The sequence below is a fragment of the Tachysurus vachellii genome, chromosome 14, assembly GCF_030014155.1.
Source record: "Tachysurus vachellii isolate PV-2020 chromosome 14, HZAU_Pvac_v1, whole genome shotgun sequence".
Taxonomy (NCBI): Eukaryota; Metazoa; Chordata; class Actinopteri; order Siluriformes; family Bagridae; genus Tachysurus; species Tachysurus vachellii.
Genome location: NC_083473.1, coordinates 20,794,818 through 20,807,317, shown reverse-complemented (window position 1 = coordinate 20,807,317; position 12,500 = coordinate 20,794,818). Strand labels below are relative to the sequence as shown.

Sequence of the window (12,500 nt, the reverse complement as noted above, 5' to 3'; positions counted from 1 at the left end):
CTATTGTTAATGTGTAAATAATATACAGGGTAGCAGAAAAAGTCAGGAAGCAACGAAATTTAAAATACTTTGTGGCTTTATGCCTTTTGGTTGGTAAATATTTGAAGACCTTAACATTTATTAACACAGTGTGTGGTTGTTTTCTCAGGACACTAATTTCCTCAGTGCAACCGGACTGTTAACAGGCAGTGTGAAGAGGTTTTCCACGATGGTCCGCTCGGGCAGAGATAACCGCAAGATCCTGTGCTACGTGTCAGTCGGCCTGGTCCTGGTGTTTTTTGTCCTTTACTATCTAGTACGAAGAATACAGAACTGATGTGCGTGCTTAATTTTATATTTTTGTGCATAATTAAATGTTTTCTCAATTTTCTGAGAAATATATACTCATTTTTGGAAATTCAGTACTTTGTTTATACAAGGAAAGGTTTTCACTCTTCAGTCATCTTCTAGGTATATTAAAGGTGATTACAACTAAAAGCTTGTGGGTGTGTTTCCTGTTTATCCTGTCTAAAGATTACTAATTGCTGTAGTGATGTAAACATGCTTTGATTGCAATATATTCCAGAAATGTTGTAACAAATGAAACATTTTAAATATATATTTTGTATTATTGAAAATGAAAACGCTTCATAGCTGCACTTTTAATAATTGTCTAATATGTAACTTTAAAACAATATAAATGCTGTATCTATATTGTTATTTCTAATATGTTTTCTTCTGTATAATAAAAACATTTTGCATTTATGTCACCTTTTTAAAGTATATTCATAATCTGGCCTTGCTTTTGACTTTTAAATATGTGAACTGTACAGTGCTGAGCTCTGGCACTTTAATTTGATTAAAATGTCAATCCTAGTTTGTTTATATAGCCTATCATGATAACAGCTTAAGATTTTTTTTTTTTTATGGCAGAATGTTGGTTTTGTTACATGCTGAAGTATATATTTGAGCCGACTCACAGTATACAGCTAAATTAACAAGAACGTTCTTAGTGTCTGAATATTTTTTGCCCTGACTGTCACATTTTTTATGACTTTTTATCATTTATCAATCCCAGTTTAAACCCTGAGTACAGTAAAGAGGTTTGATACTTCTTGATGCTTTTCTATTATAGCATCAAGAAGTATCAAGTAAACTATATGGGCAAATATATTTGGACAACTGGCCGTGGTAACACATACATAGGCGTTCTCCAAACTGCTGCCACAAAGTTAGAAGCACACAAATGTATTTCTCATCACTGGAACTAACTGGCTGTCATTCCAGCACGACAATGTCCCTGTGCCAAAAGCGAGCACCATGACGCCATGGTGTATTAAGATATCATTAGTGTCTGAATGAACACAAATCCCCACAGTCATGCTCCAGTATCTAGTGGAAAGCTTATTATAACAGCAAAGAGGACTAAATATGAAATCTGTGTGTGTGTGAGTGAGTGTGTGTGTATGTGAGTGTGTGCATGTGTGTCTGTGTGTGTGAGTGAGTGAGTGCGAATGTGTGTGTGAGTGTGTGTGTGTGTATTAACGCATAAACCTGTACAACATGTGTTCATTTAGCACTGAGTAAGTTTATATATAAACCTTTTCTGCTTGGCATTTTGTAAATTTGGCCTCACTTTTTTATTGAACAATAAAACACTATATGGTCTTATTAATGACTTTTTCAGCTTGGTGGAAATCTCATTTGAACTAAATCTGAAATGGGATATTCAACAAGGATATATAAGTGTACTGGTCAGGTGTATATGAATCTTTACACAACATACGCAGTCATTTGCAGTAAAGTTTTCTTAACAGTGTGGATTGATTACAATCTGTCTTGAAGACACTTTTGTAGACACATTTTAACTTTAAGTTGAAATTTTACTGTTGAATATTCGGACGCACTCCGTCCAGGGTGTATCCTGCCTTGATGCCCGATGACGCCTGAGATAGGCACAGGCTCCCCGTGACCCGAGGTAGTTCGGATAAGCGGTAGAAGATGAGTGGGTGAATGAGAATATTTGGACGCTGACATGCAATAAAGGTATCGTGCTTGTGTGGAGACAGAAACATACTGATCATTTTGAAGCAGTGTTTCCTCATCTGGAAGTTGAGTCGTGTCAACTGGACGTCTGTGTTGTAAGACAGAAAACCTTTCACTACTAGCAGCTTCTTCAGTCTGGGGAAAGTTGGGAATCTTTCAGGTTCAAGGACCAAGGGGGGGGCAAGGTGGCTTAGTGGTTAGCACGTTTGCCTCACACCTCCAGGGTTGGGGGTTTGATTCCCGCCTCTGCCTTGTGTGTGTGGAGTTTGCATGTTCTCCCCGTGCCTCGGGGGTTTCCTCCGGGTACTCCGGTTTCCTCCCCCGGTCCTACCACATGCATGGTAGGTTGATTGGCATCTCTGGAGTGTGTGATTGCGTGAGTGAATGAGAGTGTGTGTGTGCCCTGCGATGGGTTGGCACTCCGTCCAGGGTGTATCCTGCCGTGATGCCCCGATGACGCCTGAGATAGGCACAGGCTCCCCGTGACCCGAGGTAGTTCGGATAAGCGGTAGAAGATGAGTGAGGTTCAAGGACCCTTCAGTCCCTGGATACCTTCTTGCCATCTCATGTGTTTGTCTCCGGTCCTGTAGATGGCGCCACTGAACAAAGTAGCACCTTCCATCCATCTACTTTAATTTCCATTCACAACCGCTAGCAGCACAGCGGCATTGTAGTGGAAGGAGGACAGAGAGAAAAGAAATCACAAGCAGTCTGTTATCCGTGAGTTTATCGACATGTCTAACGAGACCGAGCCGACTGTTGACGAGGCGACTTCAGAGGAGCAGCAGGTCAGTCAGCACAATGTAGCTAATGTTAGCTCATGTTAGCTACACGTCTGCTAGCACACTGTTTCCCCACAATATGGATGTCATAAACGTCTCTGTAAATGATCTTGGCGTGTATTTTAACCTTGTCCTTATTCACTCCTCTCTGCATGAACCTGCATTTAAGCTTTTTCTGGGATCTGGTTGACTTGTTGACGCTTTATATTCTTTCACTTTTACATTTCACACCTCAGTTTTAATGCTCCTCATGTTCTACAGGAGATGCAGGACAAAGTTGTGAGTCCTGAGAAGGCTGAAGAAGCAAAGCTGAAGGCTAGATATCCTCATCTGGGCACTAAACCAGGAGGCTCAGATCTTCTGAGGAAAAGACTTCAAAAAGGGGTATGTTTCTGTCTCCAGACAAGCATGAGGTGGAGAACCACATAATCATCACTCTGGCGTGAATTTATTTTTAAAATGAATCTGTGATTTATTTATTTATTTATTTATCTTTAAACAGCAAAAGTACTTCGACTCAGGAGATTATAATATGGCGAAGGCCAAAATGAAAAATAAACAGCTCCCAGCAGCCACAGCAGAGAAAGCTGAGATCACCGGAGATCACATCCCAACTCCTCAAGATCTGCCACAGAGGAAGACCTCGCTGGTGGCCAGCAAACTGGCTGTTTGATATGAACTTTATGAGGACTTTCCTGTTACCATTCCTGATGTTTTGATCTCTGCTTGACCTTCATTTTATCTCTTTCTCTAGTGTTCTTTTGTGTCCATTTCCTAACTTTCTCTTGCCTTTGTAAGTGCTCTGAAGAAATCCTCTTTTGATAAAATGTTTGCTGCTGAACATCTTGTATGTGTGGAAACAAGACGTGTTGGCTGTAGAAGTAGACGTAGCTGCGATTTCTACTCCCAGGTGTGAATGCACTGTTATCTGACTGAAGCAATTAAACAGAAAACTTTTTTAGGATTTTACTAGTTTTACTCACTCGCTCTCTTGCAACAATCCATGTTCAGACATTTACACTGGTCTTTAACAAAAACCCTCTCATTTGTTATAACTATTTCCAGTAGGACTCAGAGGGTTTTTTGATGTGTGCTGCTTGCCTCCTGCATGTGATTGGTGAAACTTGCCTTAATGATATCTGCCACGGTTTCTCTTGGGCAATATTTGCCCACTTTGAGCACGAAGCCCTTTGGGGTTTATCCACAAACTTGTACCGAAGTGTTTTTTAGTTAGGTTTTCTGTTTCTGGGGCAGCTCGTTCATATTCTACTCAAATTCATATCTGTGCATAAGCACTGACTGTCACAACTGTGCCATTGTTTTGTAAATAAACTAGTTTTGCACAAGAATGTTCTGATTCATTTCCTTTTTGCACTTGAATTTACAAACAGCATTCTGTTAAGGATCTACATTTTGAAATGATACCATATTATAAAGGTAATAACTTTATCTTTGCAGGTAATAAAGCATGTCGTTTGCATGTGAGCATTGAAAGATACAGGCAATGAAATGATGCTATTACACATTAATTTATTTTCAGCAACTGCTACAAACCCTTTAACAGTGAGTTGAACCATCAGATGTGTGTACTTAGTCACAGTTTATTACTAAAAGTGAATCTTCATTATTAGTGTTATTTCAATTAGTTTTATAACACAATGCTATAAAGCAATGCTATTTAGTTAAAAGTTAAGCTGCAGTAAATTTCATTAAACAGTTTTAGCTATAGTTAGGCAAGGAAGGAGCAGGAAACATGGTTTATGGTTTATTTTTGGTCTGGTAGCTGAATGAGTCGATTCTTTTTGCTGAACCAGATGAAAGATCCGACTCAGACACAGATCCGAATGCTACAGCGCCCTCTACTGTCAGTATGTCTTATTGCAAATGTGTAATAAAACAAATAAAAAATGTTTAAAGCTTACTGTCTTTAAGTAAGATTTTTATTTATTTATTTACAAATGATTCTATATAAAAGAGTGTCAGAGTGCCAACACACTAATGTTTACACTGTGTTCAGCACAACTTTTGCTTTATAGCCTATACACATACACTACATGGCCAAAGGTTTGCGGGACCCTGACCATCACACCCATGTGTGCTTCTCCCCAAACTGTTGCAAGATAGAAGCACAAAATTGTTTAGACTGACTTTGTATTCTTTAGCATTTTTCCTTCAACTGGAACTACGAGACTCAAACCTGTTCCAGCATGACAATGTCCTTGTGCACCAAGCAAGCTTAGTGAAGACATGGTGGTGTTAAGGTTGGAGTGGAAAAACTGCCCTGAAACTCACCTCAACCTAAACTGAACACCTTTAGGATGAACTAAAACTGACTGAACCCCAGAGCTCCTTATTGAACTTCACCCACCCAAGTAGTGTCTGATCTTACTAATGGTCTCATGGCTTCTACTGGAAAACCTTCCCAGACCAGTGGAGGTTATTATAACAGCAAAAAGGGAATTAAATATGAAATGGGATGTTCAACAAGTACAGATACTTTTGACCACCCACACACACACACACACACACACACACACACACACACACACACACACAAATAAATCCATGCAATGTTTGTGTGTGTACTGTGTAGTTACTTAATATTGTTTCAATTTAACATGATTAGAATTATTTTTTAATTTACTTTCGTTATTTTGAGCTAACAGAGCTATATAAATATATACATATATCCATATTACACAAATGCCATCCTAGTCCCACACTAGTGCACTAAACAGTATGTGAAAATAGCTCAATATCAGTACTAACTCAGTATCAGTACTAGTACTAGCTGAGTATCAGTACTAACTCAGTATCAGTACTAGCTCAGTATCAGTACTAACTCAGTATTAGTGCTAGCTCAGTATCAGTACTAGCACGAACTCAGTATCAGTACTAGCTCAGTATCAGTACTAACTATGGCATACTATTTCCACATACTGTTTAGTGCTGTAGTAGCTGTTAGTGTGGACTTTGGGTACGTTACCTTTCTTCACCGCTAGAGGGCGAGAGAGTTCAGACCGGCTTGACTTCACTGCCATCTCACATCTGCACACAAAGATCATGCTTTCTTGGAAAGTGTCGGAAGGAATTAGCTGATTTAGAAATTGGCAAATGCCAACTTTTCCCCTTGTTATCCTGTCTGTTTGTCCTTGAAGAAAGTTTATTTGTAAGAAAATAAAAGGGATTTGTAAGTGTTATGGAGGCTCCTTCACTCTACACAAAGGTAATGTAACTGGACATGAAACTAAGAGTCAGGAAGGTTTACTTTTATATCTCAGATCAGTGCTTTTAGATTGTGTACTTTTCTAGGTTTTGTTACACGAGATCAAGGTTTGTTTGTAAATTTTGTTTGTTTGTTTGTTTGTTTGTTTGTTTGGTTGTAAAATTTCTATGGGGATTTTCAGTGTTCTCTGAACTCATACAGGTCATTTCCTGTATAAGTGTGAAATCATCCAAGGAAGCACTTACAAGTTTAAACTCTAAAAACATCAAGTCTTCAGTCAAGCACACAATGGAGGCCAGACTCAAACAAAAGCCATGTCCATTGATGATATTTTTCCTCCTTTCCCTTCCCTTGCTTTGCCTTGATCTGAGCTTTTTAACAGCCTCCTGATCCTTTGCAGTTTGCTCGAGTTTGGATCCCAGACTCTCAGGAGGTTTGGAGATGTGCACAGCTAACCACAGACTACAGACCAGGAGACACTGTTCTTCAGCTGCAGCTCCAGGATGGAACGGTGAGCTGGAAAGAGAACAACATTGACTTTTTTAGAGTTAATAAATATTTAATGGATCGATTTTGCTGATCTCAACACTTTAGCTTGGAAATGAAGTCAGTGCTCTGGTTACTGATCTGTGTGTTTTTCAGCACTTTATAAATATTCATGCATACACACTACAGGCAACCCAAGTCTGTCTTTAGAACCCAAATAAGAGGTTTTAAAATTTTGAAATATTTAAAACAAATATTTAACATTCAAGATTTTGCGAAAATTAAATGTGAGCAATATGTGATATTGTCCATGTTTGTAAAAAAGGTCAGATTTTCCTCATGTCTAATCTTGTCTATTGAAAAACAAGTTTGATGACACTCTGGAATTGATCTAAAATGGACCATAAGTCTGATTAAATAAAACATAGTAACAGGCAGAAAATGAATCCTTACATTTTCCTCCTTAGGCTCACTTTTATGCCCTATTAACTGGACATTACAATCCCAGATTCCAGACTGATGACAGAAAACTGCAATTTTCTTTAATCTCGTCTATCATGGGTGGCGTTCATTATATAATTTGACATGAAGCGTGTACTTAAATTACATATTATAGAATTCAAACAACATTTAAAAAGGATTATTGTGTGCTGAGAAACAATAAAAAATCTTAAAAACACACTGTGTTAAACTGGCTTAGGTGTTAGGTGGCTAATGTGTTCATTCCAGTATTTCTGCACACATAATATGAACATACAGTATTTACACTGGTTGGTGCTGTTTCTGTTTATTGTATTTTGTGTATTGTCTTTTATTTTTTGTTTGCACTGCACCAGGTTGCACAGACTTTATGTGGCAAGGACTAACCTACTAAGTCCTTATCTCTGTGTTGTTTTATGTAACACCATGTTGTCTCATTTTACTGTGTACTGTGTCAGATATTTATGGTTGAAATGACAGTAAAAGCTTCTTGACTTGACTTGAGATGGATGAGGAAGACCTGCATTTTGGTAAGAAAAAGTATGTGTGAAACATCAGAACTAGCTGTGAATACAATTCATTGAGTTTAGCTTTGTTGCTCAATGGTGGTACATTGAATTTAGGGACTTTACGTTTTAACTTTTGAATGTCAACATCATTTCTTTTAATACTGTAAAATGGTGCACAAGAATCCCACCAAACTGAGCCAAGCTTGTGTATTTATCTCTTTACAATCACATCATGATACCAAGCAAGAGCAAGTGACAGAATCATCTACTGAAAAGAAAGGTTTGCTGTAAAATTTAGTCTGAGTGTTTTGGGAACAGATTAGTTAAATGTCTAGGGATGCTATGAAGTGGAGGATATTTATTCAACGTGGAGAGATGGTGCTTAAGGCTTCCAAAGTTACAGAATCATACATCCATACATTGAGGTGGTATGTATTGAAGAATAAAGCAGACAATAGTGTTTGTATGTGAGTATTAAAGTGCTGCAAGTGTGTAGTTGTATTCTGCAGATTTTCTGCACACAAACCAACCGCTTTGTGTTTTCTCCCAATAACCTGCACTTGCAGAAGATTTAAAGAAAGTTCTTTAAATCATGACAAATAAAATCTGTTTCTAAATCAGTATTCGGACTTCCTAGATTCTACATTAACACGCAATCATTTGACTTTAATTCCTTTTTTTCCCCTAAGGAGTTGAATTACGAATTAGACCCCAAAAGCAGAACTTTGCCTCCGCTCCGTAACCCGGACATCCTGGTGGGTGAGAACGACCTCACAGCTCTGAGCTACCTGCACGAACCGGCCGTGCTGCACAACCTGCGCATCAGATTCATGGACTCGAAGCTTATCTACACCTACTGCGGTGAGCCGTTCAGTCGCTGTGAAGAAAATGAATTCCAGACATTTGTGTTTTGTCATTAAACATTTTACCTGTGGATATCATACTAAAAGCTTTTTAATATCCTGACAAGTTTAGTGTACTTGTGTAATAGGAGTATTGGGGAACTGAATCTGGTAATAAAACATTTGGTGCTGTCTCTGTGAGGTTTTTAATTAACAAACAATCCCACAATGAATACTGTTGAGTGAAATGTACTTTTCTTTTTAGGAATCATCCTGGTGGCTATCAATCCTTATGAGACGCTGCCAATCTATGGAGCAGACTTCATCAATGCATACAGTGGGCAGAACATGGGAGATATGGACCCACATATTTTTGCAGTTGCTGAGGAAGCCTATAAACAGATGACTCGGTACGTGAACTGAATGTGCATCACCTTTTGTACTCATTTTCCTTACAGGTAACAGCACACATTTTTTATTGTTTCAGCCTATATTCCAAATGGAAACAATTCTTTTCAGCTAGTCTGCTCAGAATAGATGTTAACATTCACCAACCCTCAAATAAAAGTGACTGACAAGAAGACTGAAAATGGACTTCAGTCAGCATGTCTTCATCACTAGGCCATTAACTGAATGAAAAAAATGTATTGACGCTCAAGAATCGGGGCTGTGCAGAATGACTGCGTGACCATTTCTCTTCTTCCGTAAGAGATGACAGGTATCAGTCCATCATAGTGAGCGGGGAGTCTGGAGCAGGGAAGACAGTATCCGCTAAATACACCATGCGTTACTTTGCCACAGTCAGCGGCTCCTCCGTGGAGACCAGCGTGGAGGAGAAAGTGCTAGCATCCAGCCCTATAATGGAGGTAGTCTTCAGTTTGTTCATTCATTTCATTCTGTTTTTATGTGAATGTATTGTATTATTAATGTTTCCTCTTTTGTGAAGTATGAGTCTAATTTCTCTAAATGCACATAATACCTTTTATAAACAGGCAATTGGCAATGCAAAGACAACCCGGAATGACAACAGCAGTCGCTTTGGGAAGTACATTGAGATTGGATTTGATAAGAATTACCACATGACTGGGGCTAACATGAGGACGTACCTGCTGGAGAAGTCCCGAGTGGTGTTTCAGGTCACTGCTTTACGTAGAATTATTTTTTTTTTTCCTGTCTTTATTGCTTGTGATGTTTTTCACTTCTTCTGTTTTTTTAGGAAATCCCTCAGCTCATGTTTACACGTCCTTGATGAAAAAAACCCTTGATGAAAACCTCACAATTCCACTCAATCTATTTATTTTTATTTATTTTCCAAACCTTTTCAACTCATTGAATGTCCCTCATTAAGTATGTACCATTATTTTCCAATACAAAATGTTTTGTAGAAATATAAATTCAGGAAGGAATTTACTTCTTAAGGAAGTTATTTTCTTCTAAAATATAGTGATGTACATTTTTTTTAGTTAATCAGTGATTTCATGGAAGATCCATGAAGGGAGTTACAAGTGATGTATGAGAGATACATTTAAATTAACCAACAACCTGAAAGTAAGCGCAAAGGAAATTAATTTACTAAAAATAATTCAGCAGTCGGAAATGTTTCTATTAATTCGACATTTTCTCCTGACTTATTGCCTGCAACACACTTTTCTGCTGTTTTGTAAACACAAAGACAGCATTGTTTTCTAATGCCCACTTTATTAGAAATACCATTCATGCAGTTATCCAATCAGCCAATCATATGTCAGCAGCACAATGCATATAATCGTGCAGATACAGCTCAAGAGCTTCAGTTATTTTGATCTCTGTGACCATGGGATGATTGTTGGTACAGATGTGCTGGTTTCAGAAATTGTCGATCTCCTGGGATTTTCACACACAACACTCCAGAGTTTACAGAGAATTGTGTGAAATGCTGAGTTAGTGATACTTCAGTGAGGTTATAAACACCTTGTTGATCAGAGGAGTCAGAGTCAAAATGACTTAGTGAGCAGAAAAGTACCTCAACATGCAACAATTTTCCCCCATTCTGATGTTCAATTGTGAACAGTAACTGAAGCTCTTGACCTGCGCATAATTTTATACATTGCTCTGCTGCCACACTACTCGCCAATTAGAGAACTGCATGAATGCATGTACTGGTGTTTCAAAGAAAGCCGTAACTGTAATGAGCTCTAAATTCCATACAAACGATCCTCACATCTGTGGCATGTCTATATTCCTCATTTCAGGCAAATCAAGAACGCAACTATCACATCTTCTACCAGCTGTGTGCCTCTGCCCATTTACCTGAATTCACAGCTCTGCAGTTAGGTATAACTCCTGTTCTGTTCTGTTCTCTTCTTTTCTGTTCTGTTTCTATGAATGTTGAGATTTAAAAGTTTGTAATTACTTTTACTTTTTAGTAAAGTAGCTGTAATTACTTTACTTTTTAGGATCTAAGTGAACTAGAATGTTCTTGAATCAGTCACAGTAACAATGGTCATGACCGATATTAATGTCTCCAATTAATCTCATCCTAGTTTCTTTTCTTTTTTTTTGCTGTATGATCCTGACATGATCAGATGATGACTGTATTTCCTCTTGTAGAATTACTAGGCTGATTTTTGTTACTTCATTGAGTAATCACTCTTTGTTTGAAGGCAGCGCTGCTGAGTTTCACTGCACTAATCAAGGCAAAAGCCCTGTCATAGACGGAGTGGATGATGCTCATGAGATGCAAGACACTCGGAAGGCTTTCTCACTTCTGGGTGAATTGACTATTTATTTTTTTGGTTTGTCTTTTTTTATCTTATTAAAGAGTTGGAGTCTCTCTGAATTGGGTCAGGCTTTGAAATGGTTTTGTGTGATATTGTTTAACAGTTTAAATCTATCACAGGTATTAGTGAAAGTCAACAATTAGATTTGTTTAAAATCCTGGCTGCTATTCTTCATCTGGGAAATGTAGAGATGATGGGGAAAGGCTCAGGAAACTGCAGCGTCTCAGTGAGTATTAGTAACATTGCTCTGAATCGCTCTCCATGTACTGAATGAGCTGAAGCACTTTACTAAGTAATGTGGTCTGTGCTCTTTGAACCTTGTTATCAAGGATTCATTTAAAGTCCACCGCACGTGTGCACACGGTGAACCATGTGTTGTAAGAGTGTGCTATATGGTATCTGTGGTATATAACACATATGTAATGTAGTATAAGAATTATATAATTATATATTATATAATTATATAAGTATATAGAATTGATGGCAGTTCAACCCCTAGGCTCTGCAGTTACAATCCTGGTCTCAGGTTAATGGTAGAGTTTCACATTTTCTCTCAGTGTCTGTTTGGACTTTTTTGGGGGGATTTAAACCCATCCTACTTCGTGCATGGATGGTAAATTATTCATATGTATAAATGAAAATGTAAATTTCTCTGTGAAGCATAACACACTGTTCATGTATCATGAACGTGAATCACTCATGAGGTGAAGACTTGCAGTGTGTAATTTTGAGGCAACACATCACTTCCATTGTACAGTTGTTTTTCTTTAGCATGCTAGAGATTCTAAGATCATTTACAAATGTTTACCGCCATCTCATTTATACGGTACACTGCAAGTGTTTTTAATATTTATCTCTCCTTGGCTTGGTTCGGTTCTTGAAAGATGCTTGTGTATTGATTTCAGGCTGAAAGCCATCACCTGACTATATGCTGTGATCTGCTCTCGGCATCTCCTGAGGCCATGGCCCATTGGCTGTGTCATAAAAAGCTAAAGACAGCCACAGAAACCTTCAGTAAGCCTCTGACCAAAACGGAGGCCCTGGACGGCCGGGATGCTTTGGCTAAATACATCTATGCCAAGCTTTTTACGTGGATAGTTATTCAGATCAATAAGGCTCTGCATTCATCCAGCAAGCAGCACTCGTTCATTGGGGTGCTGGATATCTATGGGTAAGTAACAGATTTCTATTATCATTAGTACCCTCTATTTTATGGACCAGCTTTTCACAAAAAAAACTTATTGTTACATGTGATGTTTTGCAACTTTATTGGTGTTGAATCATTTCATTTGTGTGTTCAGGTTTGAAACATTTGAAATAAACAGCTTTGAGCAGTTTTGTATTAACTATGCTAATGAAAAACTCCAACAGCAGTTTAACATGGTAAGTGT

General features: G+C 38.2%; 3 protein-coding genes across 3 annotated transcripts in view; all 3 read left to right on the top strand.

Moving 5' to 3' along the window:
- bet1l (Bet1 golgi vesicular membrane trafficking protein-like) overlaps window positions 1-744 on the top strand; it is a 3,608-nt gene extending 2,864 nt beyond the window's left edge. Inside the window, exon 5 of the mRNA XM_060886685.1 lies at window positions 149-744. Within this exon, the coding sequence (XP_060742668.1) occupies window positions 149-316 (168 nt within the window). The 3' untranslated portion in view covers window positions 317-744. The remainder of the gene's footprint in view (window positions 1-148) is intronic.
- Window positions 745-2,638: 1,894 nt separating this feature from the next.
- Window positions 2,639-4,156, top strand: arpp19b (cAMP-regulated phosphoprotein 19b). Its single transcript, XM_060886551.1, has 3 exons — window positions 2,639-2,813; window positions 3,069-3,191; window positions 3,310-4,156. Exons 1-3 carry the CDS (start codon window positions 2,760-2,762, stop codon window positions 3,478-3,480), a joined length of 348 nt encoding a protein of 115 aa, XP_060742534.1. The 5' UTR covers window positions 2,639-2,759; the 3' UTR covers window positions 3,481-4,156.
- A 1,712-nt stretch (window positions 4,157-5,868) lies between these two features.
- Window positions 5,869-12,500, top strand: part of myo5ab (myosin VAb) — a 23,570-nt gene continuing 16,938 nt past the window's right edge. The window contains exons 1-11 of the mRNA XM_060886918.1: window positions 5,869-6,033; window positions 6,434-6,544; window positions 8,198-8,369; window positions 8,616-8,760; window positions 9,060-9,216; window positions 9,343-9,486; window positions 10,582-10,663; window positions 10,993-11,100; window positions 11,229-11,335; window positions 12,015-12,280; window positions 12,411-12,492. Of these exons, the coding sequence (XP_060742901.1) occupies window positions 6,007-6,033; window positions 6,434-6,544; window positions 8,198-8,369; window positions 8,616-8,760; window positions 9,060-9,216; window positions 9,343-9,486; window positions 10,582-10,663; window positions 10,993-11,100; window positions 11,229-11,335; window positions 12,015-12,280; window positions 12,411-12,492 (1,401 nt within the window). The 5' untranslated portion in view covers window positions 5,869-6,006. The remainder of the gene's footprint in view (window positions 6,034-6,433; window positions 6,545-8,197; window positions 8,370-8,615; window positions 8,761-9,059; window positions 9,217-9,342; window positions 9,487-10,581; window positions 10,664-10,992; window positions 11,101-11,228; window positions 11,336-12,014; window positions 12,281-12,410; window positions 12,493-12,500) is intronic.